The 22,470-nt window shown below is 43.5% G+C and overlaps 1 protein-coding gene across 5 annotated transcripts in view; it reads left to right on the forward strand.

Annotated features, from left to right (window-relative positions):
• Positions 1-22,470, forward strand: part of TRAF5 (TNF receptor associated factor 5) — a 199,353-nt gene that overhangs the window by 171,359 nt on the left and 5,524 nt on the right. For all 5 annotated transcript variants that reach the window (XM_078649729.1, XM_078649732.1, XM_078649733.1 and 2 more), the window contains 2 exons: positions 9,923-10,063; positions 11,762-11,930. In XM_078649729.1, coding sequence (XP_078505855.1) covers positions 9,923-10,063; positions 11,762-11,930 — 310 coding nt within the window. The remainder of the gene's footprint in view (positions 1-9,922; positions 10,064-11,761; positions 11,931-22,470) is intronic.

A 22,470-nucleotide genomic window follows, 5' to 3' on the forward strand; every position in this document is an offset into this window, starting at 1 on the left:
GTAGACACACAGTGAGTGCATGATCAACAGCTTCTCTGTAGCAGTAATTTAATGTTCCCTGTGAGAAAATGGCCCCTTCCTGGGCTAGATTCCTGACATGCCATTATACCTTCAACCATTAGGAACATTTGTTCTGCTAATATGACAATGCAGCGCAAGGGTGGATCCCCCAGAAAGCATATAAGCATATAGAACGTGAAATCACTAAGCCTTGATCAGCAGCTGCTCCCCTCACGTATAATAGATCACTATAATATCCAGTCTTCAAATACAGCACCAGAACACCACATCTAAAATCAAAATCCCAGGTGTTGATCCAGTCCACCTGCCTAAAATGGTAGACTCTACTGCTCTTGTAATAACTCACAACCTGTAATAGAAACAGTTAGGCACCTATGGAAAATTGACTTCTGTGACTTCTACAACAGATACATCTCAATGCAAACAAAACTGTCAGACACAACAGAATGTGAAGCCGTGAAGGAAGATCTCCATCTTAAGAAACAATATATAATCCTTCCCCAAAAAAGGAATATACCAAAATAAGAAATAAAGTGGCCAGCAAGTGGTATGATCAAATTTTGCTTGCCTGAAACGAACTGGGAATAATTCTGCCATACCTACAATCAAATAGGCAGATCACAGTATAGAATGCATTGAAGATATCACAGAACAGGAGAGCAAAAAGAGAGTAATAGTCTTGGTGAATTAAAAAAGCACACTAAAACAGAGAGAAATAGACAACAATTGAGACAAAAACACAACAAAACAGTTCAGGAGCCCTTCCTATAATATCTGTCATGATACAATCACCTTTATCCACCCACAAGCCTTTGAATGTACAGGACATGGCAAAGAGAGCTGTTGAGATAACACCCTATGCTCTCTTCTTAAGGCCCATGGGCAGCATGCCTCAGGGGCATTGCCCAGCATTGGTCTACAAAATCACAAACATCTTGAATGCATTCCTAACCCACTCAGATAGCCAAACATATATGACGTACCGTGAGCTACTTGCTGTTATGTTCCAATTCCAAACCTTCTCTATCCCAGTCAAGTTCTGGAAAGTGAAGCCACAAGGGAACTCGGTGGAGCAAAGAAACCTACTGCATGAGTGTGATAAGGCCTCATACATTTGAATGGGATGGAGCTCAAATGAGAAAGCATACAAGAATGCCTCTTTGTCATACTATATCACCGCTCACCAACCTTTTCCATAACGGGAGCCATCTCTGCTGTTAACAAGTACTATCACTGCCAAAATAGTCACCGTTTGAGACATGACGATGGTGACATACCCTTACAATACTGCCAGCAGTAACCCCTCAGCTGATCAGACAGGATAACCAACACTAATGTAATTAAAAGCTTTATCAGCATGAAATGCCTCCACATAAGAATTAATAGCCATAGCAGTGAGTACTCTCTGGCATCAAGAAAATAACAGTAATACTGCAATATGTCTTCCCGAGATCCCTGTGTATACAATTCAAACACACATGAGGGTAGTTTGAGACCACTGTGCACATATGTACACACACCACACCCATCCAGTGCAGCATTTGAGGTATTTTCCTGTCTCCACTTAAACTCCTCATTTCCTGTGTGACTCCCCCATCTGGCCTACACAATCCCACTTCAACTCAGGTATATCTAGTCAGTCTATTGCTCACACTTTTGTATGGACTTTGTATAGTCTCCTCTCCCCACACACACACATATTCTCACACACAAAGTGTGAAAGAGTGGGACCTCAAAAGGCCCAATAACCTTACAGTTTTGATTGGTTGTGCTGAGGCCCCTGTGGTTTTTGTCACTGTGGGTGTGTGTTGTGTAAAAGGCACTGCCATTGGTATCACTGGCAGCTACTTTGAGGGTCATGCAGGAGACAGCACCTCTCACCTAGAGACCTTCTGAATGAAGTACTTGATTGGGGTCCACATCTGCTAGCTGCTTTATACAGCTGGTGAGCTATCTGTAGCTCATTAGCTACACATTGGAGACCCGTTTTCGAGATGGCAGACCTTAGACAGGCCTTTTCAGGGAGTGCCTTTTCTTTGGCTTGTCTTTGAATCATCAAACCCTCTGGTTGGAGGATCGCCCTTTTGGGCCCTTTCTGTGTGACCACCCCCATGTATGCTCTCCTGTGTTTTGCTCTCTCAGCAGGTATCCTCCACTGAGGCTGTCCCCACACCATGAAGCCCACCTCTGTCTTCCTGCAAAGACTTGTGTGGACATGCATACTGTGGGGGAGATTTGCTAAGATTTTGTGCCGTGTTTGCGTCACAAAAATCTTTTTTTCCTAATTAACTTTCCAGCGCTAAACTTGTTTACCGCTAGAAATAACGTAAAAGTAATGCGAAGCAGCACATTGCGCTGCTTCGCATCACTTTGCGCCATCCGACTTTGCATGCATGCTGCACTGTGCAGCACGTGCAGCATGCATACAGAGTGGGAAAAGCTTTCCCTCGTGTCTAGCATAGTATTTTGTACAGGAAGGGTATCCTTCCTCTACAAAACCTATTCTACACTCATGCACACCCCCTAGCGCTGCGGCGCTATGGTGTGTGCATGGTGCACAGCAGCTGAAATCAGCACTGGTGCACGGGAAAGGGGAGGAGAGAGCTATGTCTTCGAAGACATGGCGCTCCCCTGTTCCGTCCCTGTCACGCAACACAGAGCAGCCTCGTGGGTGGCTGCGCTGCGTTGCAGGACATTTTTGTAAATCTCCACCTGTGTTTCAAAAGGCAGCATGTGGCATTGTCATCAGTGCATTTCTGTGAGATCTCACGAGAGCTAACACTCTTGCGAGTGTTCTGATATCGCACATGAATCTTGTGAGATCTGATAGGTCTTTTAGACGAGGCCCTGTATGAAACCTTACCATGCCCCCTTATGACCAATGAGTATGTGCACTGGAACAAATTTATTGGTTTCGGAGGTAGATCCATTTGGTCACAAGAGATCCATCCAGAGACCTACAGCCGCCTAACAATTATGAGTCCAGTCAGGTGTCCACACAGCACACGTGGAATAAATGTTGAACCTGTTGTTTGGTGATTCAGAGTCATGGACCCTAAGTGGTCTCCAGACCCAAAGACTCTAAAGAGCCCTCTTGTAGCACAGACATAAATATTCCCTGGCATATTTAGGTGTTAAGTATGAATAGTGTAATTTTGTATTCGTTTTAGGAATTAGGCAAGTCCAACAGACTGATTTTAGGGCAGTCAACAAGAACAAGAAAGTGACTCAAGAAACAGAAACTCAAAAAGTGCAGTAGATGGTCTATGCTTTGCTTGTACAGAAAATACAATAACACAACAAAAGGTGGTAGATGGAATATGTGCAAAAGTCTCTGCCACTGGTAATCATTCAGGCCCCTTCCCAGTCCATTGATTTGTTGCCTGTAAGAACAACCCAGCCAGAAATGCTACATCATTTCCCCTCTAAACGAGAACAGGAGCAACTCCATACCGAGTTCATCCATGTCAGCCTCATCAGTGAGGCTGGAGAACAGGACCCATGTCTGGGCAACTCTGTTGCACGTAGGCCATCACATTAAAGCAATGGTGGGTGATGGGTGGCATACTTACTACATTTTCAACCACTCATGCCGCATTCCAGTTCATTGTTTGTCAATAAAAATACAATAACCCTATACCTGAGTATCAGTAACTGAAGCTTCTCTTTGGGACCCATAAGTAACATATTTAGTAAAAGGTCTGAAATTCATTGTAGGCAACTTAGCAGGGTATGTTTTCTCCATTAGCCACCATATCCAGAGTGAAATCCCAGTAACCGATTCTTGCGGGAACCCAGTGGTAGGATGAAGTCATCACAAGTCCCCTGCCGTAATATAACATTCGGAATCAAGTTTCATACAGCCTCCAGTATCGTTATAGTGGCAATATGTACTGCAAAGGGACAGGATAAGGCAGTCCGTTTCACCAGCAATCTAAAGTAATGCAAACCACCTCAAGTATGGCCTTACCATTGCAACCTTTGGTATCCAGGATGAAACTGCTGTGCCTTTTCACCTTGCATGAGGCCTACTGGAACGAAGGGCTTAGGTACTTGGAGGAGTTTTCACCACGTATCAGCCATGACCCTTCATTCGAACAGGCACAAATTCTCTACCAAGTACCAGATTATCAGAAAAGGCATGGAGTCAACCTTCTGGTAGTAAAGGGTTTTTGGATGTGTAGCACGCTCAGCTCAGCCAAACTATGTTCGTTTCAGGAAGTTACATTCTAAAAACAAGCTTTAGCTTTCCAAGTTGTAAGTGCTGGTAGGGGGTGAACACCTAATTGTGAGTCAACATACAACTAACCTGTGGCAGTCATTGATACCCTCCCCATAACCCCCTATCCACACAACTATTAACCTTCTGATACTTTTCACCCAGTAGCAAAATCTTAAAGTCCAAACCTTGTCTTTGGCGGCGAGCTGTACAAATACCCAGCTAGGCAGTGAATACCTAACTTCGATGTATAGAGTAACAGTGTGCTTCAGCTAATTATATGCTTCTTGAGAGGTCATAGAGCACCTATTTAAAAAAAAATCTATATATTTATGAAGTTTTATAAAGAGGGAACAAGACCAGAATTTGATGTCAGTGCACTGTACACTGTACCACATAACAATAGTGTTGAATGTACAAGGAGTAAGATATAGAGTCACAGGGTGGAGCCCGAACATTTAACAAAGGCGAAAACATATAGCGGGCATAGATGAAACAAAGAGTCATAGTGAAAATGCTAACAATGAATTCAAATTGGTATTGATAGTCAAATCGGATTAAAAGGAGATTATTCAGCAGTGTCATTTTCACTTCTTTTTTTAAAAGAGGGAATGAAGGGATGGTCCTGGTCTCTGGAGGAAGAGTGTTCCACATTTTTGAGGCAATTCCAGAGAAAGTTCTCTTCTAAGTTTTCTTTTTGTAAAATGTCTAGGGTTTCAGTAGTAAGGAGCTTACACTACGAGAAGCTCTGGGGCATATTATCAAGGACAGGCGATACATTATCGCCGCTTTTAGCGGCAGGAAACTGCCGATAAAGCGGCGATAATGGCCTTGATAATATGCTCTATGAATTCCAATCGAAGCCCATGTTAGATGTGAACCCATCTAACATGGGCTTCGATTGGAATTCATAGAGCATATTATCAAGGCCATTATCGCCGCTTTATCGGCAGTTTCCTGCCGATAAAAGCGGCGATAATATATCGCCTGTCCTTGATAATATGCCCCTCTGTTCCTTCTAGATAGAACCAGTTTCTGAGCCAGGTAGCAAGGAGTATTGTGGTGGATTGCTTTGTACATCATGCAGGCTATTTTTAGGTGAATCCTGGATTCATAGGGTAGCCAGTTCTGAGAATGGAGAGCCGAGGTGATGTGATCAATTTTTGTGTGCCCGTGATGAGCCGTGCAGCCATATTGAGGGTAGCCCTTGGCGGTGTTATTTTTATTTTCAGTAGTGCAATGAGGGTAGAATTCCCATATTCAGTTTTGGAAATTATGAGTGCCTGAACCACAATTTTAAGATCTGCATTGGGCAGGAATGGCTTTCATTTTTTTAAAGCGTGGAGATGGTAATTGGCCCCTCTGGTTGTGGTGCCGGTGTGATTTAACATATAGAGGTTGTTGTGAAATGAAAATGAAATGAAATAGGGGTTTTTGTAGAGCGCGTTTTTGCCGTGGCGTCTTAGCGCTAGCTGTCATTTATCTGGGCAGGAAGCATGGGAAACGGCTGTGGATTAGGGTGTGAATAACCATGTTTTAAGCCATTTCCTGAAATGCAATTAATTGGGTTAATTTCTTTGACTGATGGGCATTGTGTTCCATAGTTTTGGGGCCAGATGTAAAAAACTTCTGCCTCCCCATTTTAGTCTCTTTATCCTGGGAACTAACAGTAAGGAGGCTGATACTGATCGAAGCTCTCGCTGTGGTAGGTAAAGCCTGACATGTTGGTTGAGGTAGGCTGGCCCGGCCTCGTATAGGTCTTATGCAGAATGCACATGGTGGTAGGTAAAGCCTGACAGAATGCACATGGTGGTAGGTAAAGCCTGACATGTTGGTTGAGGTAGGCTGGCCCGGCCTCGTATAGGTCTTATGCAGAATGCACATGGATTTAAATTGAATCCTTGACTGAACTGGTTATCAGTGCAGGTCTCTAATGGACTGGCTAATGGGGCTAAATTTAGGAATTTTGCGTAAAACACGGGCCGCTGTGTTCTGTAGGGTCTGTAGTTTACGTACAACACTCCTTTTTGCTCCCAAGTAGAGGGCATTACAGAAGTCGATTTTAGAAAGAATTAATGTGGTGTTGACTGTTTTTCTAAGGGCCATGGGGTTGAAAGGTAAGATCTTTCGAAGAACTCTGAGTGTGTAAAAGCAGGAGGAGGTGATATTGTTTACTTGGTCAGATAGAGTAAGCTGATCATCTATCCTGATCCCCAGATTGTTTACTTGTTTGACAGGCTGAGGGCAGGGCCCTGCTGCTTCCGACCACTAGGTGGAATTCCAAATGGATGTGTCTCTTCCAAACAGTACCACTTCAGTTTTTCCGGTATTTAGCTTTAAGCAATTAGCCAACATCCATGTAAAAGTTATTAAAATTTAGTGCCACTCCCGCAGGTTTAGAGGTTAGAGAGATCACTATTTGCGTGTCGTCCGCATAACATACAACTTTAAAACCATACAAACGTATAAGCTTGGCCAATGGGATCATGTAAATATTAAACAAGGTGGGTGAGAGTGACGATTCCTGGGGGACCCCACAGGGCAATGCGTAAGAATGCGATTTATGTTCTCCAATCATGATGGATTGCTCTCTTCTACTTAGGTAGGAGTGAAGAATCTCAGAGGCTTTGTTGACAATTCCTACTTCAGCCAAGCGCTGGATAAGGATACTGTGGTCAATCGTATAAAATACGGCCGACAAATCGAGTGGAATCAAAATGGTCTCCCCCCCACTTCAAGTTGGACACGTATGTCTTCTGTCGCAGCGATTAATGCGGACTCCGTACTGTGGCGTGGATGGAAACCGTGTTGCGCTGAGTCAAATCTGTCATTAGCCTCTGTAAAGGCTAATAGTTCCACGTTTAGGGCTTTCTCCAGTATTTTAGAGGGAAATGGTAAACAGGAAATGGGTCGGTAGCTGCTAACCTCCGTGGGATCTAGGGTTGGCTTTTTCAAAAGAGGTCTTACCAAAGACTTTTTCAAGGTTTCAGGAAAATGGCATGCAAGCAAAATATTGTTGAGAAGGGGTGTTAGATTGGTTGCAAAAATACTGGGTGCCATATTGTCCGAGGGAGATCCAGATTTCGTCGAGAGTATTAATTTCTCAACTCTGTCCTGTGTAAGAGTCTGAAATTTATGCAGAAAACCCTGTGTAGTTGGCTTGTCGTTGTTAAGTCGATATACCTTTGTGTTGGTTTTGCTGCCAGAGAACTCATCATAGACTTTGACTACTTTATCATGAAAAAAGTCTGCGAGTTCATCGCAGAACTGTCTATTAGGTTTGAACTGGTTACTGTTGCTAAAACTAGTTAACTTGGAGACTGTCTTAAAAAGTTCTCTGGGAGTATTTTTAGATGTCATAATTTTCTCAGTAAAAAACTAGATTTTGCTAGAATTATTGTTTCTTTATACTTTACTAGTGCCTGGTTATGGTGTATTTTGTCGTTATCGGAGTAATCCTTCCTCCAAATTCGTTCCTTTTCTCTGCATTTTTTCTTTAACTCGTTTAGCTCGGTGGTGTACCATGGAGCTGATGCTGTTCTTTTGCCTGTCTATTTGTAAATTACAGGGGCTAGTTTTTTTGCCACTTGATCAATCCAACTGTTAAAATTGTTGGCTGCGATGTCTGGGTTAATATCAGACTGTGGATTATGTAACTGTAAGGCGATTTCTAAGTCGGCTGTAGTTATTTGCCCCCAGAGGCGTACTGCCCTTGTCCTGTTTTTCTTTAGTTCTGTGGTGGCTGCTCTTGTTAAAAGTAGATCAAAGAATATAGCCCTGTGATCTGTCCAAGTCAGTGGCAGCGTTCTCCTAAATCTTGTCTGTGGGAAATTTGTAAAAATTCCGTCCAAAGTGTGGTTCCCGTTGTGGCTAGGTTCAGTGATGATTTGCTGAAAATCTAGTCCTTTTAGTACGTCCACTAATTATTTGTATCGCAACTTTCCATGGACTCTAGATGAAAATTAAAATCACCCAGTATAAGAAAGTTAGGGTTTTCCATGCAGGACTTCATTATTGAGGAAAAGGATTCAATAAAAGAGTTTATTGGCCCTGGTGGTCTGTAAATTAGCAGCCCATTAAAAGCCAGTAGTGTTATTCCTACGGATTGTGCTGAATCAATGATAAATGGGGTACAGTTCAAGGCGTGAGTAGAGGGAGCCAGTCTTTGATATTTGAGGTGGGGTTGGGTGGAGAGATTAATAGCAATTTGGATTTGAGTGCGTTATGTTTGAGGTGGGCTGTTAGTTAGCTAGTGTTGAGGTTTGATCACGTGTTATTGAGGGTGCTGATGTCATAATGGGAGGCAATCTTCATGGATAGTTGAGTATCATCAGTGTACATATGGTAGGAGATGTTAGAGAGTTTTAGGATTTCAGTCAGGGGTTTCATGTAAATATTGAACTGGGTGGGGAAAGTGAAGAACTTTGGGAGAAAGCTGTCCGTGACCGGCGTCTGATCCGATAAGTCCTGATTGATTAGGACTCGTTGAGATCTGTTTTGTAGGAATGAGAAGAACCATTTTAAAACAGTACCAGAAAGACTTATCCTATGTTCTGATAGGTTCTGGAGAGTTTCATGTTTGACCGTGTCAAGCACTGCTGGTAGGTCAATAAGGATTACAAGGCAGGATTCATTAGGACCGAGTACGCAATAAAGTATTGTCGACAGCGTGGACCTGGCCTGAAACCAGTTTAGCAGTGGTCGAGGAGTTGGTGCTGGGCACTGTGATTGCAGAGTTGCTGATTAACACATTTTTTCCAGGAGTTTGACGAAGGTTGGGCTGCTCGAAATGGAGAAGAAATTGTTGGAATCAGAGAGGTCCGCGTCAGTTTTTTTTAAGATAGGTGTGACTTATCCACTTTTAGACAGTCAGGCATGGAGCCTTGCGTAAGAGAGGCATTGATAATTTTGGTCCTTAGGAGTATCAGGATGTGTGAAGTTTCCTTGAGGAAGTTGGAGAGGAGAGGGTCATTGAAGTGGTTGGAAAGTTTAGTGGAAGTCAGTAGTTTTGAGATGTCAGAGTCATCAAATGTCTGAAAGATGGACCATGAGGCATTGTTTTTTGGTTTAAAGACAACGTTGCCAGGACAAACGTCCTGCGAGATGGAGGTGCACTGTGGCGGGGTTTCAGTCAGTAAGAAATTCACAGCAATGCGGAGATCATTGTCAATTGGATTTCTCAAATAAGGAGGAGGAAAACTATGACAATTAGGTAATGTATCCAATTTTAGCTATAAAGAAAACCCCATAAAAATGCAACATCAGCATTGGCTGGAGCTTCTAACTCCACGCCCTATATATTAAAGAACACTTGTTCCCGCCACTGAAGTTGCATACATATCATTACACAGCAACATATTAGAAAACCATATAGCCAAATATAAAGTTTTTTAGCATATGTTTACAGTAAATATCATATCTAGCTTTTAAATGTAGCTTCGTTTTTGCATAAATGTCCTTGTTTGTATTTGCACTTATGCATGGAAGTGGATGAATTAAGATTTCTTTTTTAATACAACTGCTTTTTTGAGGGTACAGACCACGTTGTATACTGTTATACAGAGAGGACAGTAAAGAAAAGAAAGTCAGTGGGAAGACATCTAGAATTGACATCTTTTTAAAATAAAAACTTCTTTGTTTACGACTGCATTGACCATTTACCTTTTGTACTTCGTCCATCAGATATTCGATTTATACAAAAATCTTGAGCTGAAAGAGAACAAAATACAGCAGCTGGCGGATACAGTAAAAAGGTGTGAAAATGAATACAGGCAGTTTATTCAGTACTTTAGTACAAATGGGAACTTGCCTACAAGCACACAGGTATGGAAATATCTACTTGGTAATCATTTAATCTATTTCATGTCTCGTGCCTTCCTTTCAGAATGTCAGCCATTGGCCCATGCTACTTTACTGCCATGGTGTCATTAAGTACATTCTACCAGGTTGCCTTGAGCTAGAACCAGTTGCTTTCCATAAGGATAGTTTTCTTCCTCTTAGGATTGTTAGTGGCTGTGTAGATGGCCTAGGTTGTGTTAGCGTTAGGACCTGGGAAGTGATGCATGTTATGCTTAAGGTATCCACCGCAGTAGGAGGTGAAGAATACACCGAAGTGTTCCTAATATGATAATCAGCTTAACTCTTATTGTAGGGGTCGTCCAAATGTCCCTGATGTGTTTAGTCTTTTACTCGCTTCTACAAAAACCTAAGCTAGACTCCAAGACAGTAAGCAATTAGAGCCCTATTGATGGCCTGAGCTGGCTGTTAATAGTCTTAGAAAGAGTGATAGAGGACCAGCCACAGGCTTTTCCTGAGGAGCTGCTCAACGCCATTTAATTAGGGTTCAGTCCCCAGCAAAGCACAGTCTACCCAGGGAGCTATTCGTGGCCTTCCCTCGCACTGATTTTCATAAGAATCAGGAGATTTCTGGCATTTATATGTATGTTAAGATCTACCAATCCTGCTCTGTCTAGTGTTGTATGGATGCAAGAGGGGCACATTCCAGTGGCCACGTTTCTGGAATAAGTTACTCTTTGAGATTCACTTAATACCGACCCTCATGGGCCATACAAAAGCTCCCAAAATCTACAATTCTAACCATTAAAATCATATTCTTCTATACCTATCCTGTTATCTGGGTTTCTCTGCCTTTTGCTCAACCAACAGTTGATATTCTAAGTTTCATTGGTGTTGTCAAGGCGCCTTTTCATTCTATACCATTTAAAAAAGCTTGATTTTCTTAATAATACCTATGTTTTTCCCCTCCAATTTGGTTTTGTACAATTAGCACTAAAGCGTTCTTGCCACATAGATACTCCTCATTGTAACTTCTGCAACAGTGTCCTCTTTCTCTGCTCACTACCCAAATTGCTAACATAACAGAGACAACGCAAGCGTGCAACAGACTTTGTTGTTTCAGACTAGTCCTCTTTGCAGGAAGGATTATGTCAAGCAGTAAGTGGACCTATTCACAAAATACAACCAAACATTGCTTAAGAGCAACATTCAGCCCCTCCCTCTTCCTACCAGCTAGCTCTCACCTTTGATAAGGGCTCCTGAATGCAGGGTGGGTGCACTTTGCATAGCATGTTTCTTACATATTATTGATTAAGGGCTACTTGTGTGTGTAGTTCAGTAGCTAATTTTAGGGGGAAAGAAGCAGGCTGCCACAAACACAAATGTCGATTTCTGATGTCAAATCCAGCACGTCTGAAACACAATTAAGCCAAGAAATGTTACAACATATATCTGATGCTGCAATGTGAATTTTGCATTGTTATTATCCGCTAACTAGATTCATTATTTATGAGAACGATTTGTAGTAGATTTTAATGCCATTATTGTTGCAAAAAGAAAATGGCTTGTAACATAGATAAAGAAATAGGTGTAGAATTATTATTATACAACATGCATATTGTACGTGCAGTGTCATTTTTAGGGCACTTGGGTATTCTGTAATATGACGTAGCTTCTCCTTTCTTTGATGTTGTCAATGGCTCCGCCCCCACACTGGATATAAAGACCCTGGCTAACCGCATTGACAACTCAGTGTGGCTGGAAGCTGAGGTGAAGCAGCTCGTGCAGAGAGTGGCCCAGGAGCAGAGTCGGCTGGACCTGAGGCTTGTGCTGGACACCGTAGAAGACGTCAAGGGAAAGCTTGCATTAATGGAAATCTACGAGCGACGCTTAGGTAGGCTTACATTTGATTATTTCTTGTACATAGCGTTCAGACTCCGCAGAGGCTGCACCAAAGCGCGTCGCAAGGGAGGGTTGCTAGAGATAATTCTTCACACCTTACAGAACACAAGTTCTCAGTTTCATCGCTGCCTGAAGGAAAATTACCTTTGAAGTAATCCATAGGATCTGCAGACAAGTAGCTTTTCAGGACCCTCTCTGAATGTCAGGAAGTTGACATTGCCACCTTCTTTTCAAAAAAGTGGAAAAACCTTATCTTTCCTGTATGTTTTTTCACCTGGACACCAGTGGGAAAATGCAATCTTATGTGTTTGATTAAATCTGTGTAATAGAAAGCGAGTCATGGAAAGGCACAGTGGGGGCTCATTTATATTTTATTTATTCTGAAATATACTAAAAAGCAATATCCTCACCAAAAGGGCATCGAAGTGGTCAGTGGCGGCTGGTTCGATTTGAAAGTGGTGAGCTGAAAATGTTTGGCGTAGAATGGCGTGCGAGCGAGCGCAGCGAGCAAGCCCGAACCACCTAAGGAGGGTTTGGGGGGTTCTCCCCCCCGAGAAAATTTTGAAAAATTAGCAGCCAAATGGTGGATTTTCAAGACTTTCGGAAGCCATTGTGCTTAACAGAAACAGGCCACTGCCTCCCCTAAAACTATCATCAGTTCCAAGGCCTCATGAATAAACCATTCTAAATTGCAATAAACCACAATTAATTTTAACAATGTTGCATAAATAGGTTGGATCTGTCTACTGACCAAGTGGCTACTTGAGATAAAATGGCATTCAAGGTAGCCCATCAGAGTAAAATGCCTACTTTTTCCACATAGAATTGAATCATGTAAGTGTGCAATAAGTGGTCTTAAAACAGGCACAAAAACGAAATAGCAATTGATTCATAAAATATAGTAGCATGCCTTAGGGAACAAAGGTGGAGCAAGTCAAGACCCACATATGCGCCCAGTCTACTGAGGAGATGCCAATATGGTGAGAGGGTATGCGTGCTGGAAGGGATTCGTGATAAAGGACATTTATCCACGATCGTGCTGGCAGGATGGTGTTTTATTCACATCATTTGAACACTTACAGCAATGTGCAAGAAATGTTTACTCAGTCACCTGGCTGTCATTGGATTCCACATTAAACGTATGTGTCACCGCTATACAGGTATTAACGTCGTATGCTGAGTACAGTAATGAGGACTTCTAGTCTGCATATTTAAATGAAATCACTGTGAAGGCAGCTGAAATCTGCAAAAGGTGCTTTTTCAGTGACACTCTTTATACAAAACCCTTAATTTCTCTTGAGAGATCACCACCAGTACTACACAACATAACACCCATTTGTGTCGTTCAGGAACAGTTAAAGCATGTCTGGAGTCCTATAAGTTATTTTTTCAAGCATTGCAATCTGTATCCATTTTACCTTTATCTTTCATTGACGTCTTTATTTTTTTCATTGACAAATATGTAATATCTAATGTTTTTCACAGTGCTGCTTCAGCTGGTTTTGCAGCCATTGTACTGTAATTACCGAGGGCCTCGTAGTTAAGTGAGTGAAGCATGTTGTCCGCCTCATTAGAAGTAAAGGCTGCAGTACCCCTACTGAGATTCAAACAGTTTACACATAAACCCCCAACAAATGTGCATTACTGGGACGGATAGCCACACATATATGCTATTGCATACATACACGTGCACACCATGTACATTAAGTGCGACGCATACAACATGTGGTTAAATACTCATAGCTGCCAAGGTTTCAGATTGCCATGTGTGACATTTTCATAATTTCTGTGAAATTATGAGTGACATTTCAACAACTATGAGTGACACTTTCTCGCGAGCTAAAATCATCCAATGAAGACGAGGGAAACTTTGAAATATCAGAAATTACAGCCATATGAGCAACAAGAAACTCCAAGAAGTTCTTGAAACTGCTGCAGAGCACCAGAAATGAAAGGGCACTAACCCTAGTGCTCCCTCCTGTAACATGACTGCACTGTAAGGAATGGGTAGGCATGCAAACAGCGGTGTGCCCTATACTACATGCTCCGCTTTTTGCATCTTCTTTTACCATCACCACATCACGTCTTTCCTCTTCTTCTTCACGTGTTATTCTTCAACCATCATCAAATGCTGAACTTCTTTCTTAGTTCTTACCAACCAAACACCATCCGCCTTTCGTCATTAGCCCATTGGATACCTTTCTTTGCTACCTGTACCTTACACCATAACTGCATCCTGCACCTGTCCCCACTCACCATCCCCTTCGCTTTCACCTTCACTACTAGCCTTCCATTACAAGGTGTACTTCGTTTTCACCACAGCCATAATTTGCACCATTAACAAACGCCGGGCCCTGCACCTTTCATCATCATTGCACCTGACCTGAGCCTTTCTTTCACCATTTCTAAAGAGCGATCCTTACACCTTCTTCAACACCAGTATTACACCATAACTGCATCCTGCACCTGTCCCCACTCACCATCCCCTTCGCTTTCACCATAACTACTAGCCTTTCATTACAACATGTACTTCGTTTTCACCACAGCCACATCTTGCAGGGTCAGTCTGAGGATAAGAAAATAAGTTCAGATCTCCAAAAATGAGGACCTACTCCAAAACAAATTAAGCTCTGCCATTATCACAAGTACCAACCCGCTATTCCATTCAAGTGTGAGTTGCCCAATTTGACCATTAGTTGTGCTGTGGTGTTTAGGGTTTTCCTGCATTTTCTGAACTTTACAAAGAATTCCACACTAGGCAAGATGTCTCTGGGTTAAATAAAAACCAGGAGTTATAATTACATTGCAGTCCTACAGTCGTCGTCAGCGGGTACCAGCAACTGTTGACAGATCTCATACTCTGCGTATCACTGAAATGGCAGCAGTCAAGTGTGGGCAGCCCACAATAGAAACAGCTGCACTTTATCTCGTTGTGTTCCAGCAGATTGTCTCAGAGAGCATCACTACGCTATCCTCACACTACCAGCCAAGTCTGCCCTGAGATCCCTGCGCCCGGTGTTGTGTTACTAGTGGCTGGGTGTCAGCAAGGCAGACGCACAACAGCTATGTCCTCCCTGCCCTGCCAGCCTTACCTGCCCTCAAACCTACCCCCGCACAAGGTCCTACGCATTTGGTGTTGAAGAATGTAGTGTGCTATACACTATGCCCTTGCCACTATTAGTGAGCTCATTATTATGAACACCTATGATGCAAATGCCCTTGTAATGTATAGGTGAGGGAAAAAACACAAAGTGCTAGTGTGATTCACAAAGCTAGCTCTCTTGCTAGGCAAACAGACCCTTTCATCACACTGGAGAGCCACCAAACCCACAGATGTCTTGCAGCGGCACATTACACTCCTCCAATGGGGGTGGCCGAGAGTGTAGCCCTACATTACGAGGAAGCCTGACATCTATGTAAAAGATCTGTAGTGGTAACCCGGGACGCCATGCTCACCCAGTTTACAAAACTGGTACGTTAGGACACCCCGTGACCAAATGACTGCCTATAATTTTGCCCTAAACCTGGCCCTCTGCTCTGACCTCAATCGCTGACACACAGAACAACATGGTTTTAATTTGGTTGCACATAGGCAGGTCCCATGGGCCGAGGTGGTGCCTTTGATGGGTCTGCTCCGTGGGGGCTCCCGCCTGCACATGTATTATCTGAGGTTACCCTGCCAGCCCCTGCTCGTGCAGCTGTTCAGTTGCCCCCTCCCTAAAAGTTATGACATTCTTCTCCCCTTCTATCTTTTGCAGTTACACATACTTCATAATTTAGTATTGTGGCTCAGATTCCACATAGCGGACTCAGCCTCGACACACATGGACAACACCAGCACACGCTATTCCCTATGCAAGATCTGCCTTGATGTTTTATATTTCCCTCAAACACTAGCCTGGTAATAAAGTGCAGAACGTAGGCTGAGCTTCGCCAACATCTAACTCGTGCTAATCGTTTCTTATCTAATATTCAGATGTATCCAAACCTCTACAACTTTTCTTTAAAAAGGGGTGTTTCTCCTTGTACTACAATTTGTAAAACACTCTACCTCAGAGACACCAATGCTTTTAAAATGGAAAGCGTGCGATGCTTCCTTAACAGTGTCTTGTGCTTAACAGTGTCTTGTGCGGGAGAGAACTGTACAATTTCCTTTAAGTAAATTATATTACCAAACGTTTACAGATATCATAATACCATGCCTGAATGGAAGATCCCACTTGTTGCCGGGGAAGCCTTCTTTCGTTGAAATAATGTTCGAGCAAAGGGTAGCAAGCATGGCTGGAGAAGATTGATGCTTGGACTAGTGGCATATTTTGCCAGTCCTTTGCCACACTCTTTAGAGAGAAAGCAGTTTGTGTGTGTGGTGTGTGATTGGTGCGTGCTCCACACATCAATGCACCATGTGTATGTTCAGCCCTGCAGTTCAACACCATTTCTACTCTGCACCTTTCATAACTGTAGGCCCGGCCGAGACCTGAAGAGTTTGAATCATGACAAGAGGAGGAGAGCGCCGCGGCATTAGAAGACAGACAACGTCTAGACTGTGACAACATACATTCCTGGCTCCGCTTAATCAATTAATTAGGATGCATTGCGATGTGCGAAATAAATTAAAAACTTCTCGCCTGTGGGGCCCTACCTGCCCGAGTTCAGTTCACACGTCTCACTCTCTACTCCGGAGCCCGGTGACCGGTCTGCCCAGCCTGCCTGCAACCAAAACGGATGGCTAGGCTGCTGCTGCAGGGCAAGACCGGTAGAGTCGACTGCTTTCCTTCAGGCTCCCCGCTCCGACCTTGACCTCGTCGGTTAGCGTGAAAGACAGTCCGTCACTGGGTCTAGAAAATGGCTGCTAGTCTTCTTCTCCTACTGATGTGCGGCGGCGGGAAGAAGTCAGAGTCTGCGCAGACGATACCCACTCGTCACAGGGTGGGTCTCACCACGCCCTGTGACGAGTTGGGAGGGGTGACACACGACAGCAAGCTCTCCTCCTCCACCTGATTGACGTGGAGACGTTAGCAATCCCGGGCTTGTATTAAAAAACGCCCGGGGCTAACTTAATCTCCACGCCATCAGGGGGTGGAGACTGGGCATCCAGGCTATGTCTTTGCGAGCTGATGACATCACAGCCTTCAGGGCTCTGAGGGTCTCAGCCGCAAAGACATAGCAGGTGGTGCAGCGCGGCGGTATTGGCAGTGGGGGGGCAGCAGACTTCGAGGCAGTGCCCCGTGTTCTTTGCCCCGGGCCGTGTTCTTACTTCTTTGCGATTTCATTTTTTTTATTACAATTGAAAAAGAAACTAGTTAAGAAAAACCAGTCAAAACGTAGCAAACGTGATAAATTGCCAGGTGCTAAATTACCTGGGGTGGAGCCCCAACGCCCACAAAGAGAAACCGCCACTGGAAGTGCTGTAACTCAGCAAAATAATTGTGATGAAAGACCAAGATTTTGTGCTGTGTAATCCTACGTTTTTTTTCCAGACCTAGGGAATTCCGTCCATCTTTGCAGAGGTCTAGTCAGCTTTTCATATCAATCAGGAAATATTATTTCCAATGGTTTTCTCTAACTGTTCCTCCATTCTGGCCAATTAAACACTTTTCAATCTGAATATAAAGTTAGCTCTGAATTTCTATTCTCACCAACTAAAGAGGTAAAGACCATATCATGGGCTTTTTGCCACCTAAAGTTGGGATGTTCCTGACAGGCAAGGCTACCTAAGCTGCGGCATATTCTAGATCTCAATTATCTCTCATTGGGTCAATGTACAAATGTAGTCTTCGTCTACGGGATCCTAACTCTGTCAACACAGATTAACTGGGCTTTGTAGGTTTCTACAATATGTGTATCTGCCAAGGAGATTAGTTGGACAGCTATTTGGACTGCCCACATGCTTTCTTTGTATAGTAATAATCCTTGATGGTGTTGGCTAGACTGAATATATGTGAATGCATTTTTTGTTTTCTCTCTTTAGTGGATACACAATGAATCTCTTTCCAGTTTAGATGTCTAACATATTTTCCAATTTAGCCTGCGATCTCACACATAGGATGATTAAGGACATGCCAGCATTACCAAATATTTCTGTGTGAACCACTTGAGCACCACCGTGGTCTCAGGGTGTTTTTGCAGACTATATTTGGGTTTTGCAACCATGAGCCAAATTCAGGAATTTCCACTTCATATTTTGAAGGATTTGCGATTTAACTATGGGTTTAGGTGTGGGTGGATTGAGTGCGTGTGTGGTGTATGTGTGTGTGCGTGTTTCCCTCTTTTCTTCCTCAGTGGCTGCAGTGAATGGAGCCAACTGAGGTCATCTGACCTGTTACTGGTGGGAGTGTGCCTGTTAGAATAGATCTATGAAAAGAGCAAGAGGCAGTTCTGAAGGAAAAGATAAAAGGCGTCTTTCAGCTTTGAGACGGAGACCCCAGATGTGCTGGGGGCTTTGTGCAGCTCATTGTTAGTGGATATCAGCAGCACTGCACTGCATTAGTGCTGCGGGGCTTGAGGAATATTAGTATAGACCTGCTCTGAAATCTCTCTGCACAGAGTAATCTCTGGCATACGTAGGTGCTCCTCTCCTGTGCAGGGAATAGTTCAGCTCATTTAAACATTTACAACAATAAATATATCCAGCAATGAAACCAGTTGAATTATACAGTAGTTTCAATGCATGAATGCATGCCTGTCATATTTTACCAAACTATGAAACCTTTACCTCATCTACAGAGAGTAACAAGGCAAAATAAACAGACACAGCAAGTAGATCCTGTTATTCGTTACACAAACACATGAATCCACTAAAACAATTGTTATCATGCAGAGGATACAGAGGGAATACAATGTTAAAAACATCATTTCAAAACACATTGAGATTAGTCCAAAGCTTTTCACCTGGCTACTGCCTTAGTGAATTATAGACAGCACCCATACATACTTTTAAAAGTGTTTACTTGTAATTTTGAACATATAGGCAGGGCAGTAGGAGCAATGCCATAAATATATACAAAATGTATACTGGTATAAGAGCCGACTTCTGTGGGGTGGGGTAGGAGAGCGATTAGGAAATAAAACCAGGCGCAGGCACAGCCATACATATGTTGTTGAATTTTATTTTCCAAAATATACACATGTGCATCAGAAACGGTCTACAGTGTTTTGACTCTTAAATTATCAATCAAAACATCTATATCACATTTTTTTCCACACAGTTTGGGCGTGCCCCGTACTTCAGACATACTGGACGCAGGTAATCGGACCAATAGGAACGGTCCTGGGGGTAACGTTGCCGATGGAGCCAAGGTTTGTGATACCAGGGATTCCAAGTGAGGTGGACATCACCAGAACACAGTTTATGTTTGCTTCCCTGGGGCTGTTAGTAGCCAAAAGAGGCATAGCTAGGAGATGGGGAGTGGCCGACAGGCCGACCATTGAGAATGGACGAGGGGAATGGACATATATATGAAGGCCAAGCAGACCACATATCATAGCAGAGGGTGTCCGAAAAAATTCCACAATATCTGGGACCCATGGAGACGACACTTCGGGCTTGATATTGAGGATGACACGCAACAGTCCGCCAGGCACATCACACAGGGGACTCAGACATGGGGGCCCGAGGGCATAACATCCTAGTGGTTATCCTTGAAGCTTACTCGGGCCGTTCCCTGGTTCAAAACAAAACCACATACCCGTGACAAAAAGACACTGGTGGCATGCAATGATTCACACAGATCGAAAGGGGGGGGGGAGTGGCTTTGTTGATGACGATCATATTAGTAACTGTTTGAGATCGAATTTTACAGATGTATCATGTAAGAATTGCCTTGTGCTGATTGTTCAGCTGAAAAAAAAGTCTTCATCACAAAACGAAAAGCAGAGTCGATTTATTTATAATTATTTAAAACTAGGATCCAGAGTGGATTGGTGTAGCACCCATAAAAGAGAGAAAAAACGGTTCTGAATGTTATGTACGTGCACACCCAGCTTTGGTTTAGGAGCAGTGTGCACAGATGCAGCAGTGTCTTCCCCTACGGCCACCCCTCCTTACTGCCTTGGCTGCCCCTTGAATAGGTTCCTGCATCACTATTCGTTCAGAATACACTTTTACAGTACCTGCTATCATGTCATGCAAGAGTGGGTCCTTCATTTTCCTGTATGTGCGAGGGTACCTAGAGAACGCTGGCTTTTTGAGTAGGAAGTATAATTTTAGCCCAGCTAATCAGACAATAATCTATCTAAGAGTGCCATGGAGTACCTTTTGGAGAGCAAGATGTATGTGTAATTTAAATCTCGAGTATGACCATGTCTGCGTATATCTTACAGTGTTAAATCCTGGTTCCGTTTCAAAAGTACCTACAATGTAGGCTTTATTCATGTATAAGGACTTTCTTTATCAAATATATATGGAGAGAGAGTGTAGGCCTGTTGCTGCTGAGGAAATATCACAGCAACCAGTTGTAAAGGAGCATTCTGATGTGGATCCTGATTTTTTGGGGTGCCCCCTAAAACCGGTGTCAGGGACTATTGTCTGAAACAGCAGTTTCAAAGATTAGAACCCTTATAATAAGATAATTAGCTGCTACAAATCACAAGAACTTTGTTTGAAAACACAAACATTTTCGAAAGGCATTTTCTCTCCTAAACAAACCAGTAGAGATATTGCTTGCTTGGAGTGCCTAAAGATGAACACACTGCTACTTATTGCTTTAGTAGAAACGATTTCATATGTATTCCCTTTCCCAAAGTCGACTTTAACCTATAAGCATTACGATTCATTTTGGTATAGCCTTTGATCCAACATCCAGATTTCTTTCGTTAGTGTTTTATTTTACATATGTCTGCCCAATCTTTTTTTTTTTTAAAACCTTTATTGTAACATTCAATAAAATACAAGCATGGGCCTACAACCGCAGGGGCCGGCCGCTAAACAAATTAAGACCCCCTATATCACAGTACGACACAGCTCATCAGCCGACAACCCTGAGGTCAGACAGCGATTCAGGATAGAACTTGTATTAGAATGCACAACTGAGTCCCAGGATGAGACAGAGGTTCAATTTTATATTATTTAAGGAAGGATCAGGTGCCATACAATCAAACAGAAGAATACGGGGGACAGGACAAGAGACAGGATTTGCATGTAAGAACCGCTATAATGGAACATTGGTGCCGAAGCATATGGATCGGTGCGAACGACAATACAATATACATTCAATGTTGAGCGCCAGATCTCAGGGCCTGCCCACCCAGGAATCAGGATATCATAAGAGCATAAGCACTAAATACAAGTACGCGTTAAAAATCCGAATGATTCGCAAACTATACTGATCCTTTAAGGAAGAGAAAGGGAAGGAAAGAAAAAGGCCATAGAAATAAAAAAAGGCAAAATAAAAAACCCCCTTCCAACACCCCACCCTGCACCCCTGCAAATGGCTACAGCTGAACCCCACTAGCAGCGTGCCTGTCGCCCCTAATAACTAAAACCCTAAAAGTAGGAAAAAGAACGGAGGAGGGCTTATCAATTTGGGCTCCCAGCCCCTTTAGAGTTCTCCGCCCGAAACAGACACCCCCTATCACTAAAAGATCAACGTATGACAACACTTATAGAAAAAATTAGGGGGCACCATAATACACCGCCCAGCCTTTTAGATCAAACAGTTGCAATTCGAACACCCGTAAAAGCCATTCCAACCCGTCACGACCTAGTTGATCTTAACCCTGGCCCTTCCAAACCTGCACAAGGACTCCCCCCAGCGAGACCCAAAAGCACACAAAGGAGTAATAGGGGAGAAGGGAGTCATCAAGAATCAATCTATGGTGACACGGAGGCGAAGAGTCCACAAGAGCCTCAGACGCAGAAGAACTCTCCCTCCTAGATGGACAGTCACAATGTATCTTGCCCAGGAGTCGTAAAGTCACCAAGAAAGGAGAAGACGACCACAAATTGGATGGAAAGTCAAGAACAAAAGTCTCCGGGAGGGGAACGCCTTTCGATACCTCCAAAGTCGATAGCGGTGGAAGGTCCGGCAATACACTGACGACCACGGGGACACTGTCCTCCAGGGCACCATCCGATGGTTCCAATACTTGCTTCCTCACGGGGTTCTCGCACGGAGTCAAAATGGCCGCACTTTGAATGGCTGCAGATTGCTGTTCCATCTGTAAGGCTGGGTCCGGTTCCACCAGGATCAACTCAGATAGGCGCGTGTCCAATTTGCACAATAAGACATCCACATGTGAATGAAACGCCCTAATTTCTGCCAGTATTGACCTCAGCGATGGCTCAAGCACCGTACGATCCATATTTTCACGCCCGACACCAATCACAATCACCTCCCGGGGAGAATCTGGCGTCCTCAGGGGGGACAAGCAGGATCACGAACGTTCAGATGCGGAGGGTGATCAGTCCTTATTCGCAGCCACGGTCAACAGGATCACAAACATTCAGTTGCGGATGGTGACCAGTCTTTATTCGCAGCCACAATCAACCCTGTGAAGGCCGCAGGCCAGAGACCCCGACCGAACGAACCCCG

The sequence above is a fragment of the Lissotriton helveticus genome, chromosome 6 (assembly GCF_964261635.1).
Source record: "Lissotriton helveticus chromosome 6, aLisHel1.1, whole genome shotgun sequence".
NCBI classification, from domain to species: Eukaryota; Metazoa; Chordata; class Amphibia; order Caudata; family Salamandridae; genus Lissotriton; species Lissotriton helveticus.